Source organism: Photinus pyralis, unplaced genomic scaffold, assembly GCF_008802855.1.
Source record: "Photinus pyralis isolate 1611_PpyrPB1 unplaced genomic scaffold, Ppyr1.3 Ppyr1.4_LG6, whole genome shotgun sequence".
In the NCBI taxonomy this organism is placed as follows: Eukaryota; Metazoa; Arthropoda; class Insecta; order Coleoptera; family Lampyridae; genus Photinus; species Photinus pyralis.
In genome coordinates this window covers 10,520,070-10,533,994 of record NW_022170663.1, presented here as the reverse complement: position 1 = coordinate 10,533,994, position 13,925 = coordinate 10,520,070, and the positions used below count along the sequence as shown (strand labels likewise).

Sequence of the window (13,925 nt, the reverse complement as noted above, 5' to 3'; positions counted from 1 at the left end):
CAAAACATCCACGAGTAACTAGATCTTGCTGAATCAACATGGCTATGATGGCGATACATTTAAATGAATTTCTTTTTTTATCCTCTTTTATTTCCGTAAAAATCCAATATGGCGTTCATAAGAAATAAGAAACTAGTAGCTTCTATATCTAGCGTGTTATGGAAATTCAGATAACAGATCCATTCTCCGAAAAAAAGTGCCGAGAGAAAGTGCTAATGGGAACCGTCCATTTGCGACCATTTAAGCTGGTGTTGGGGAAAATGAAAACAAAATTTGACATTTTCAGATTTTCTGTGTTCTATATCTATCTATCAGTTATTTTCCAAGATTTTTCAAAAATTTCAAATGCTTTTTTTTATTCACAAAGAGGAGCAACTTTGTCGCCACTGTATCTCCGGCATTATGGCTCAATGGTAGAGCGTTGGTCTATAAATCCGGAGGCCAGTTTCGAGCATTCTGCCGGCTACTCCGAATTAGGTTTTCCTGCAGTTTTCATAATTCGTAAGGTAAATACCGGAGTAGTATAGAACAACTCGAGACCTTCTGCAGGGACACCTCTAAAAAAAGCATTATGCGGGTCACTCTGTAATTGGGCGAAAGCCTGTTGAGGGCCCAGAGCAAGAGAGGGATAGTAAATAAATAAATCTCTCATCGTTGTGAGATCCTAATGGTGAACCGCGAATTTGACCCATCTTGTACAATAAAATACAAAAGAGAAAAATAAAAATAGTCAAATGCAGTTAAACACAAGTGAAAACCACGATAAATTAATTTAGTACAAAAACACATCAAAACACATCTACGATCGATTTAAAAAAACAAAACAGCGCGTAAAATTTGACGAAAATTACAAGTAACAACCAAATTCAACGGTCACCTACTCTCAGTTGCAAGAAGCTGAATGGAATATAATGTACAGTAAAGTGAAAAATTACAATTAAAACTAAGTACATTACCTTTTGTTACGTACAGCTCAAAATTTATACCAAAATTTACATTTACAATAAACATGCATGGCTCCACAAAATGCAAAATCAGCAAAGCTAAATCAAGACAATTTTCCATTCCATATAAGATATAACAGCTGTTATTGTTAAGTTATTGTTATAAACATTGAGCCAGCTTGCAAACGGTGTCTCTATTTACACCAACGGTTCTCCTCGAGGTTCTCCGGTTTGAAATCAGACATCTCAATTTTTCAAGATGTGGTGTTAGGTTCGCCATTTTGAAACTGTTCGGAGTGCTTCTCATGCGAAAAACACTTGGTTCTAGGCGTGCCCAGCCGTGGCGAGAAATCCACATTTATACGGGAATTATTCTAATTATTTACTATACACGCCAATAAGTGATTGGAAAATTTAAAAGGCTAACTTGGCATCGGTTAAACCATTGAATAAAAACACTATAAGAAGCCTAACCCCGTGGAAATAAAGCGCGACAGAGTTTGAACTGAGAATATAATGGGAACACTGTCAATAGAGTCGATTCTTGAACTGAGAAGAATGAGAATTTGCTTTCCTCCTATTTACCGCAAGAGAGTTCGGCGGTCACAACCAATGCGGGTGCAAGGGGATTTGTGAGATTTGTCGCGCTTTCTTCCATAAGCGTTAGGCTTCTTATAGTGTTTTTATTCAATGGTTAAACGAAGTGCATCCAACGAAAACGCACTAAAACCAGCAATCACAATTTAACCGAAAGAAGTTCCCACGTTCTTGTCCACTTACTTAGAATTCATTCACTTTTTATTCCATTTATTTATACGCATCAAGGCGTATTAATCCAACCTGTTCCATTTTTCCCATACGTTCATAACGTAATGATAGACATCAACCATTGATTACATACGCGAGGTGTTGCGCCAGGAATAATTGCAATTATCGATTCGTATTCGAGATGAATCTTTTTAATAATCCCGTAAAAACAATAACCCGTACACGACGTTGTGATAGTAACCCATGACCCTACAACGTGCGTTACAGGTCAACGAGCAGACAACAATAGTTGTTCACGGTAAGTGAACGAAATCATTTTTTAGATCGTGATAAGTACTGTCAGGAGGTAACTCATTTAAAGAAAAATTACGTATCAAGAACTCGATTGTTGTGGCGTTTCGAGCGTGTGAAAAGTCCTCATCTTCGAAAAAAGCGCCTTTGTCCGTTCGTTCATTAGGCGTTCACTCTATTAGTGTCGGCTTTAATTAGTTTCTGTAGGATTTGTTGCTCGATTATAATTTTTACTTTATTTCCTGCAGATGCCGAATCGACACCAGTAGAGTTCACTATTTGAGAGATGACCACGACTCGGGTGTCCAAGGGGTTAAAACAAAACTCTTTTTTGATTGGCTACAACTTTGGAAGTTTTCTTCCGAGTTAATTTCGCCACATAGTAATGCACATAGTTTCAGGGCCGTAGCCAGAGGTACGCCAGGGCAGGCTGAGCCTCCCCTGAAAAATTTTAAGCCTGCCCTAGCCAGATTTCCGAATTTCTTATTGTAATTTACTAGTGTGCTAAAATATATAATTATTACTATTGACGATGTTGCGGTTATCAATTAAACGAACATATCTATGTATAACATGTTTTTTAAAACCCGCAACGCTGCACTGTCTATCGGTATATAATTACGATATATCAACATCTCAAATGGCCGAGGGAGTCTCGTGAAGTCGGTGGTTTATCACAAATATTTGGTGAAGCTTTGATCTCTTAGCGCATTTTTCAACGAAGGCAAACATATCTCATATTGTAAACATTAGATTCTGCGCAGTCCCAACTTCATTATTTATGACAATATTTCTTCGAATTTGTAACCATAGATGCTTCTAGTAAAGAAAAACATATCACATTTAGTAAAAATCGAAAACTAGAAATGTAATTCGCAAAGGGAAACACGTAGTAAAAAATCAAATGTGCGCATGCGCAAACTGCAAAATGACATCTTTTTTACTTACGAAAATCTCTGAAAAATTTTAACCATATACGCTTCTATTACGAGGACGATTGAGAAAATTTAATCTGGTTAAGAATCGGTGATTAAAAACTTTTAAATTTAAAAAATGCGAAGTACTACTTTATTTTGATGTATTTTTCTCGAGCATGTTATTAAATATAAAAGGTAGAGGATTGCGATTGCTTACCGTGAAAGAACAAGTGTGTAAAAGTAAGTGACATTTGATATCTGCTATCGTCTGTGCTGTTTGATGAGCATTAAATTCGTTCCAGGGTACATTTAATGTAGTAATAGGTCACTCTGAGAAATTCAGGGTTTCATTTTAGATTATTATTCATTATTTAAAAAAAATTCCACGTATGCTCACAAACCTAGTAAATTTTGAATTTTTTGTTAATTTAGGCCAGCCGAGTGGTTATTTGCAAAATAAAATAAGTGCTTATGAAAATAAAGCCAGTAGTGTTTTTTTGAAAATGAAATGCCATTACCTACATTTCAGATTTCAGTCTGGAGGCATATTCTCGATATCATTGGAACAAGTTTGTATACGCTTGTAACGCCATTTTGACGTAATCTTGAACCAATGGCATAGCAAACACACGTTTATGTATGCTTGCTTCATTTGTCATAGTTCAGGAATAGGCCGCCTGTCCTGAATGTTTGTGAGCCTGTCCTGATTATACAGTCTGGCTACGGCCCTGCATAGTTTGGGAAACGGCATGACGATCTTTTGAACGGTAGCTATTGCATTTTTTTTAAACAAACTCGGTATGGTATCCAAAATTATAAAAAAGTTTACGTAATCTACGTACTATCATTGAACATTCAATGGTACTATAAATTTGTGGTCAGTGGCGTCGTCAAGGGGGGCGTATTTTTTAATGGTAACCACTAGTTTTCATTGCATATTATTAAAGAATACACTTTTTTTGATATAGCAGCATAAAAGGTGTGCACTTTAAGAATATATGCAATAAAAAATAATGTTGGCTGCTATTAAAAAAATTTGCCACCCTTGACCCTTCAGAAGTACGCCCCTGATCACAAATTTAAAATATGTAGATTGGTACAGAACTTTTTATAATTTTGGATACCATAAAATAAGCGTCTTTAAAAAAATTTAGTTTTGAAGATATGTTCAGTGTTACAGACATAATTTCCACCCTGTATATATAGATCCCATTGTTATGGAAATCGTCTACTATAATCTATCTCACCTTGACTTTATAGTCCAGAGAACATAGGACAATGGAACCTTTAGCATAGCGGTGCGATTTATATGGACTACATTACAAATACGCCTATTTTATTCAAATCCATCTGGCATCGTTGTAATGACCATGTGTAATATAAAGTCAAGGTGAGACGAACTATAGCTAGACGGAAGCGATAAATGGACTTAAAATGTCAGTTCGCATTATGTAAGATAATGAGAATTATTTCCGGGGAATCTTAATTACGTATTTTTCTAATTTAAGTATATCTAGCACTATGTCAAGGTTTAAGTTAGCACATGCGCATTACCAACTTTCTTATTTGTTGAGATATTTCCAAAAATTGTTTTATTATGAGTCATAACGAATGCTACTTTTGTTCCTGAGATACAGGGTGAAAACGAAAAGTTTGACTACCAATATCAGATAGAAAAAAGGGTAAAAACTGATTATTTTAAATAATTTTACGTAGAATCCATTGGCATAGTCAAAAAAATTTTATTGCAAATTTTTTTAATGCAACACCCTGTATATCTTAACGTGAATTTTGTTGCATTATTTTTCCTGATTTCATTGATGTATCACAACCTATATTTTCCTAAATATAAAATTCATCAAAAATTTAAAAAATATTATTTACGCCGAGGTTTACGCATACCTATATAATTACTCAAATCAATGTAATCAAGAAAAAGAGTGCAAAAAATTGACGTTAAAATGGGGTGTTGCATTTAAAAAATACCAACTTTAAATCAAATCCGAAGTCAAATCTCAGAAGAGGTAGTTAAAAAATTTTTGGTTACGCCACTGGATTCAAGCGATTCTCGTAGGTGGATTTAATTGGCTCGAAGTTGATTGATTAAATTATCACCGTATGGGACATCAGTTGCGTATTTTAAAATGGCGTCGCAAAAGTATGACGTCACAAACTATTCATCTATCTTACACAATATTAGTGTTTATCTTTGTCGCACAACTGCGTATGAAAGTTTAAGACGCCGGGATGTCGTGGGACGCGACGAAGTTAACTAGAATTACGTGAGAATTTTGCAAAGATCAGATCCGTCATCAATCCTAGCACGCGATTTGTATTTTACTGAGTTTGTGTGAACTTGGCTAACGGCGAGCGGATATATGTGTCAAAGAATCTAATTGGTTAGAAAAAATGAGTTTTATTGGAGTCAGTCTGAGGATCGTAGTGGGAATTAGGTTGTTGGTAGCGTTCCGTGGAGCAATGCGCGTTAAGTCACGATAACGTTCCCGTCGAGCTGTTAGAAAAGTTTCAGTTCACCATCCGTACGTTTGCGCGGGGTGGTTTTATAATTAGTGAAAAATTCAGATTAAGATCTGCGAGGAAATTAGCACAGTTTTATGTGTTATATGTTGTGCCAACATTTGCGTAAAGCCACAAACGAACTTAAGTTCGCCATCGCGAATTTATCACAGATGTTTTATTCATTGGTGTCGTACTCTAATGAAAATGTAATCAGCGAAGTTAAGTACGTTTAAATCAAACGTTTTTAGTGACATTCTGATTTAGAAACCATCGTCTTAAACTGGAACAAGGGTTAACAATTTTAACCCATAATAACGCCCTGATTGTAAATAAAGTTAGTGTGCGCGAATTGGAAACTATCGTCATAAGTGCGAACAATAGGGTAGTTTTTAGCGCATTTTTTAAGAATTAAAAAAAGTGCTATTGTTTGCGTTTTGTCCGTCCGTCCGGACCCACTTCTACCGTTTTGAACTACTTCTAGGGGAATGGTCCTAGAGTCCTGGAATTTTGTGCAGTAGGTAGCCCTCGAGGTAGCCTATACCTTGTAGGTGTGCCAGACGAATTATTTCCTGAGATGCTGTTTTTGAAAGTAAAACGTGCATAACTTTTACATACGACAACCAATTGGCATCAGATTTTGATACGCATGCCTTTAGTGGTGCCAAGTTAAAGTTTAGAAAATGGGGGGGGGGGGGAGGTAAACACATGTTCTACCCTTCATGGTATTTTAATCAAAGGTCTGATCGAAATAAATTGGTTTGTACAAACTATAACTCCCGTGCGACTCTTTTTCGAGATCAGTGAGCGACGGGGCCTGAGGGTCGGGGTGGGTGGGGGGGGGGTTAATTAATTTTATCTCTAATTGTATTCTAATTAAAGGTCTCAACGAAAAGAACCATTTTCTACCAATTACTGCCCTTCTTTCTTTCTGTCCTCTTTTCAAAGTACGGGTGGGGGGAAAGGGGGGGGGGAGTGGAAGTAGTTTTATCCTTCATGGTACTCTAATGAAAGGTTTCAACGAACCGAATTAATTTTTACCAACCATAGCCCTCCTCCTCGACCTCTTATCGTGATCGTGTATATTCCCTTATAACTCAAGAACGGATTGTCGGAAGAGGGTACTCACAAAGGGCCATTGAGACGTCTGCAAGAAATATATCCATTGGTGATGTCAAAACAAAAGCTATTTCGGTTAAAAAATGCGCTTTATCTGCACAAGAGTTGTGCACTATTTATACTTGTTTTAATATGTGAGAAAAAACAGCGTAATATTTCAAAGGCGAATGAACAAAAAATCAAGCCACACACACACTGCCGTCTGTAGTAGTCAATTTGTGCGCAGATAATACTTAACATTTTTTAAATAAATATGCAGCAATAATGGCGATATCCTTTGGTTGTTCATACTCTAAGTACTTGATTAATCCTTTAGGTTGTTCTAAACGAAACAGGCGACGCAAAATCCTAGGTCTCGTACGAGGTCTCATATAATGAATGGCTCCTTTTATTGGCGGTTCAAGTTATGGTCACTCAAATTTAGGGGATCCGACAGTAAATGTCAATGCCATTTAAAAATATTATTAGCACATAACCGACTGCTTCAGACGTGCGATACAACATGAACATTTTCCATTTACTTTGAATATTGATAAAATTTAATTTCGTGTTTCTAATTTGACACTGTTGTCCGTTTTGGTGACAATATCCTCTATATCCTCTATTTCACAATTAAACTTTATTTAAAGGTTACACCATTTTAAATTTGTGCGTTTAAAACTTTCGCTATTGTTCGTGTTTACCGTAATAATAAATTATTTTCTCTAAATGAGGTCCACCAAAAAACCTTAATTCGCGTTTTTTAAACTGTGCGTTTTACACGTACTTAACTTTTTAGGCGCACCAAATTTCTTCGAAAGTAATTGTTCATTTAGAACAGATTCCCACGTCCGAAAGTTTAGGAACCATAAACGTGAAATAACCAGGAAGAAAATAAGTGAAGGTTAATTTATTTAGAAGTAAAAATAAGGAAATACCGCCAAACACGGAACCGTTAGTACACTAGGAATCAAAACGCAAACGATTGAAAACAACAGGAAGACATTCTTCACAAGGACGAGGCGTCAGCAGACCCTAACTAACAATATGTTAAACTAGGTGATAAATCCCCGACCGAAATGTTATCTCTTCGAATATAAATAATTATGTCTAAAAGATACGTTTTTTTTTAGTAAAGAAGCACCCGTTCGATTTCAGCCATATACAGTGGGTTGATTATGTCTGGTACATTCAATATACGAAAACGAGTGCTTCGTTGCAAAGCACCTCGCGCAAACATACAGGTGGTTAACGCGTGACGCGAAGGCTATCGTGGCTTAACGCGAAGGCTATCGTGGCTTAACGCGCATTACCCCACGGTTCTCTTCCACTATCTTTATTTTTTTATGCACACCCATTCTGGAAAATCTCCACCAATTAAACTCATTTTTATAAATCGGCTTCGACTGTAGTAGAATCGGCAATTCAGACGCAGCGTACCAGGCTCGATAACGACGGATTTGCGACTTTGCAAAATTGTCACGTAATTCTTTATTCTAGTTAGTTTCGTCGCATCCCACGACTTCCCGGCGCCTTCAACTTTCACACGCATTTTACCGGTCAGGGCTATATTCAGGAACCACTCGCTCACATACAAAATCGTAAATATTTTTTAGGAAATGCCAACAAATAAAATTCATTAACGGGCTTCTACGATACTGCCTAGGCACACGGTAGCGTAAATAGTTGAGATTAGAGAAAAACCCATTCAATAAAATTGCTTTGTATGTCGCATAGTGTTTTTTAATGTTACCGTGTGTAAAAATTGCTGATATGTGTATACAATTGGTCAGTGGCATTATAAGTAAATCATGTATATTTTTACATGCTTGGGTTCTCCTGAAAATTGTACATCTGCTACGTTATTTTCAACAGTATATACGAGGTTTATCCAAAAAATATCTAATAATTTCAAATGTTAACAACAGAAAAACTTAATAATTATTTAACTTTTTTATTCACTCGTAGATTAATAGGTAAATGCTTGTAGCAATTTGAAAAGTACATACAGGGAGCTTCAAAATACACGGATGAGGCATCATAATCCGTTTTGAAAAGAATGTACTTAACGGAATAAAATTAAGTTTGATAACTCAACAAGTGTTTAAAATTCTTATTATTGGATAAGTTACGGGTAGGTATCAATAAATTACATCAAATATGTGCAGATATCCGAGATTTTAGGGTCTAAATCAAAATGTAGTCCGAACTAGATTTCGTAAAAAAAATAATCGAGAGCTTGTCTTCCTCCAAGACAATGTCATTTGGTAGGTTCTTGCTTCTTGGTAACATTTGTAATAATTTTACGTCTACGATTCCATAACAAAAAATTCGAACTTTAATAATCCTTTATGCAAAAATCGACTATGGAATGAATTAGGTGGTCGGAATAAGGTCGTATGTGGGCACAATTACATAATACACTTTAAACAATGAAATTAGTTTACGATCTCCAAATTGGTAAACATTCTTTTTTGACCAAATGGTTGGCACAAACGAGAATGCTTCCGGATCCGAGTAGATCGGAGGTCGGAGTGCCCATTTTTCATAAACAACAATCGACCACGCGGGTAATTTCTCATGGAGTCGGACCGTTTTATGTGTACCATGTGGGTGTGTAAATCTAATACGGTTTTCTCCATTCTTGTCGACAGCGAATTAATTGTCAACCGCAAACGGTCTTCGGGCACGAAAAAGAAATTCTCTCACGTATTGCTCTAATTAGACGAACAAACACGTATTAGCCGTTCTTATTGTGATATTTAAGCACGAGATGCGACCTTTATGAAGGTAATAACCGGAAATATAAACGCTGGCCTGAGAAAATGGCGCCGGTACAATGGGCAATTAGTCAGGTCTTCCAAGGAATCCTAATTGCTATTTCTTTAGCAAAAATTTTGCGTTAATCATCTTGTAGAATATGTTAGTGTTTTACTAAATGCTGCTACTGTAAATTCATCTTTTGTTTAAAAAATCGTAATCTACGCCCTACGGGAACGGTCATGGCATATGTCAACATTCAACCTGACTGGTGAGGTATACAAAAATCCCACTGCTTGTCCGCGATCATCCCCAATTAATTGGTAACTCATCGGAGAGTTTCACGCCCTTAGCTAGTACTAAACACTTGTGGATTTCCGAAATCTCCGCTTGGGCTAGAAAGAATCGTTGGAGATGATATTCTGATGGTTTAAAATGAACTCGGCCATTAGATGAATCTTCAGGTCTATGTGGCCCATTTTCAGTGAAAAACATTTTTTCTTGTTCCGCAACGACTTTGAATAGTAATAGAAATCTTTGGAACATCTTTTAAATGCTCTCCAGCGCAACTTAAGGTTTTGAATTACCTCTTAAGTGTCATCGAATTCTGTAGAATGCTTGAGTTTAGAATGCTCTCGAATGCTCTATAAAAGGGACTAATATTTGCCATGCCTTATAATGCATTGGGACGCTTTTCGGAGTCGCGCATTGAAAGGGTTCTAGATTCTAAACCGAAGAGTTTTTATTAGCAGAATCTTGCCCCGAAATACGTAACTCGCCCCTCGTCCGGGTTTCCGAGCCTACAGGTGAGGGTCGAGGTCAATCACAGCATTAGGTGTCGTAACTCATTTGGTTACAGTTTTTGCCACCGCCACGACCGTCCCATTCCCGACAAATTGTTTACAAACAAGTCTGTACACATTATTAAAAAAATGATGATGAAAATTTCAAAAACAAAGGTGAAAGATAAAAAAATATAAATTTCGCATACAAAACACAAATTAGTTATAAAGAAATGTAAAGATTACTATCTGCATTTAATAACTCAAAATAACAGCATTTCCGAAGCGATGCTTTCGTGACCGCCATTAAAAGATGCCAAATGTAACAAGCGTTGGTGCTCTCCAGATGGATAGAAGGGTAAAGAAAAGTCGAGAGAAAAGTGGAGGAAAAAAATTCAGAACGAAAGTGTAAAGAACGAAGGGAGGGAGTTGCAAAAGATGCCTGAAGAAATTGTAGGAGCCTCGAAGGAGTAACGAGGAAGGAGCAACAAGGAGCGAAAGGTAGGTAGTACAAGGAAGCGATAAAAATCGAAAAGATTGTAGTAGGCGCGAAGAAAGAAGCTCTGAATAAGATCGTATTAGACGAGTAAAGAAGAGATGTAAAAGAAGAAAGTGGCAGTGGTGGAAACCAAAAAGCAATCAGGAGCGAAGGAATCGTCCGTATCAGGTCCTGCGTGAGGAATGCTGGACGTAACTAAAAAAGCACGATAAAGGAAGAAAGATGGAAGCATCTGATATCTGAAGAACTGCAAGGGAAAAATCGCTTAGGACGCAGAGGTGTAGGAACCCTGAAAGAAGTGCGAAGAAGGCAGACTATGAGATTCTTTGATTCTTGAAATAAAATATTTGACAGGGATAGAACATAAACAATAATTTACGTCACAATCGAGGGTGGTTTAATGAATGATCTCAAAAATATTACAAATAGGACACTGTAATATAATATGTATATAGATCTGCACTGTCAATACTTAAATTTAAATTAATTTTTAGTAAAAAGTAAGTATTAATATCAAAGCTGGATTCTCTCAGAAAACAACGGAGCTATAATCGTTAAATGAATATCAAACACAACACATGTAATAGTTTCAATTCGATTGTATCGAAAACCAGTATGTAATTAAACGTTATATCAAGGAGTCGACGAAAATAAACCTTTGAACTAGTGAGCTCAAAATGGTGCGTTCAGCTTTATCGGTAACAGACCACAACACAACAAACAAAAAAAAAGGAGTAGTGAATAGCGCGGCACAGAAAATATTGCGTAAGCAATTCTAACGTCTGACACGGAGGCAATCGTATACTAAAAACCGTAATTAATATTTAAAAAGCAATTGCACCGTCAAAATTAAGTATCCCTTAAAAGTTAAGCATAACTTAAATCGTTGCCATAGATTCCAAGTTCGACTTAATTTTAAGCAAGGCTTACTTTTGTTGGTGCAACTGGGGTAGTCCCGGTAATTTCAAAAACTAATTTACAAAGCAACGATAGCTAATATCTCAAATAACACAGCTAATCTGAAGGATACAATGCAATCAAACTAACAGAAATGAATTCTCGTAGTAATTAGAAAATAACATGGACAAATTGGGTCTCGATAAGTGTATTCTTCGTAGCGGAACAGGTGGTATAAGTAAAATGAGACATATCGGAACAATTTACAAGATCGTAACACTTCAAGGTTTCTTTATGCTTGCGGTTACAACAGGAATAAATCGGCACATCTCCAAGAACAAACTTCGAGTAGGTCGTAATGTTCTAGAATGAAGTAGATGATATGTAGGTAGAATTTTTTAAGTCGGTAATGTAGAAACCATGGTGTACGTTTGCCAATACCAATTCTAATAAGGTGGCTGATCCAAGTAAATATGCGATGTCGTTCCGTACTGCGTAGGTAGTAAGTAAAATCCAGGCAGGTACAACTTAAAAGATAATCGAAAAGAATGAACGATAAGAACTTAAGAGAAACATATTTCGTATTGTTTATATGCAAATATAGATCCGTACAAACGCTTCAATGGAACACACCCACACACATCTGAAGAAACAGAGAAACCATTACAAAGTTCAGTTTATGAGAAGAATTTCATTTCAATGCTTTTCTAAATAAGAAAGTTGGAACTGCGCATGCGCAAACCTAAATTTTAAAACTAATGTTACATTTTCCTTTGTTCCAAGCGCCTAAGTATCAAATTTCACTTAAATGGTTCCATATATAAAAAAGTTGGCACTGCGCATGCGCAAAATAAAATTTCGAAATTGGCGCTGGATTTTCCTTTATTCCAAATGCCTATGTATCACATTTCATTTAAATTCTTCCATAAATAACAAAGTTGGCACTGCGCATGCGCAAAACCAAATTTTGAAACTGGCGTTTGATTTTCCTTTATTCCAAGTGCCTATGTATCAAATTTCATTCAATTACTTTTATAAGTAAAAAAGTTTGCAATTCGGTTTATAAATGGTCGAGATGCGAAAAGGGCACTGTGGATTTTGAATCGATTCGATTCAACTTTTGGCATTGCGTATTATATGGTTAAAGCTATGCCCATATTGAATTTCATGCAATTCAGTTCATAACTAACGGAGATGTAAAAGCGATCGAACATTTCTAAACAAAGTTATCGTTCACACGGACAGATAGATGGACAGACAGACAAAGGAACAGACGGACAGACCAACCGGCAGGCGACAGATAGCAATGCAAAATTATAAACGATCTCTAGGATCGTTAATAAACGGCAAAAGTGTAAAAGTTCCATAAGTTAAAAACTCTGCCGAATTGTTGTTTTATAATTTTCTTTGATAAGTTTATAGTTATGCCCTCTCAACCTCTGGTTATCAGTAATTTTAATAAAGTTTTTGCAAATTTTCAGGGAATTGATCGTGCCTAATTCTAAAAATTTGGATGAGGTCTGCCCTGTTGAGTCTATCGGTCAGTAGGCAAGTCTTTCTTTGAAATTTTAACCATACATGCTTCTATAATAGTAAAGAAAAACATAGTTATGGCCTTTTGGGACATACTGATCAATGCATGGAAAATGCGCCGTATGAACTACTTAACGACAAACAGTGCGATAAGACAGCCGGTACATCATCTTATGGAGTTCTTGCGCTACAGTTTAACTCAAAATGTCACACATTTAAATCGTAAATACGTCGTCGGGCATTGCATTAATATAGAAAACTGTTTTTATTAATTTGTTTCGTCCTTAATTAATTCCAAAACAAACACCGCTACCCGAAGCAATAACAATAATTTTTCCACTGTATCCACGGGGTAATCCCGGTTTGAAATTAGCCGCAATTAAAACATCGTTCTCCTAAGCTACACGGATATGAGCCTACTTTATAATTAAAATTCTTCTATTGCCTTTGTGCGTTTAATAATAACGTTCAACTCCCCAATTATGGACGGTAATTGTTATATCAAAGGTTTGATGTCTTAACTCTGCCATATTTTTGGGACTTTTTTTGGCCCCTCTCGTTTTCGTTTGCTAATCTGTTGTCTCTTTCATTGCAGCTGGACGATGCCTCCTTACAACTGTACAAAGATGGAGATTACGGTTCCTATTTAGACCTGGACGCCTCGATTAGCGAACAACAGGAGGAATTCGAAGGATTTCAATTAAAGTAAGTCTTTTTATCGCGAGTCCATAAATCTTGCTCGAAGTCTCCGGTTAATTTAATCAGTTGAATCACCGAAAGTTCAATTCGAAATGAATTATGGCTTAATGAGGTGATACATTTGAAAAGCGTATAAATGGTACTTTCGAGTAAATGATAAATAGCCGTCGGATGCGTAGAAATATAACGAAGGTCCCGAGGGTATTTGAAAATGTTATTA

General features: G+C 36.4%; 1 protein-coding gene across 1 annotated transcript in view; it reads left to right on the top strand.

Annotated features, from left to right (window-relative positions):
* Nucleotides 1-13,925, top strand: part of LOC116173669 (micronuclear linker histone polyprotein-like) — a 79,016-nt gene extending 65,091 nt beyond the window's left edge. Inside the window, exon 6 of the mRNA XM_031491305.1 lies at nucleotides 13,602-13,925. Within this exon, the coding sequence (XP_031347165.1) occupies nucleotides 13,602-13,715 (114 nt within the window). The 3' untranslated portion in view covers nucleotides 13,716-13,925. The remainder of the gene's footprint in view (nucleotides 1-13,601) is intronic.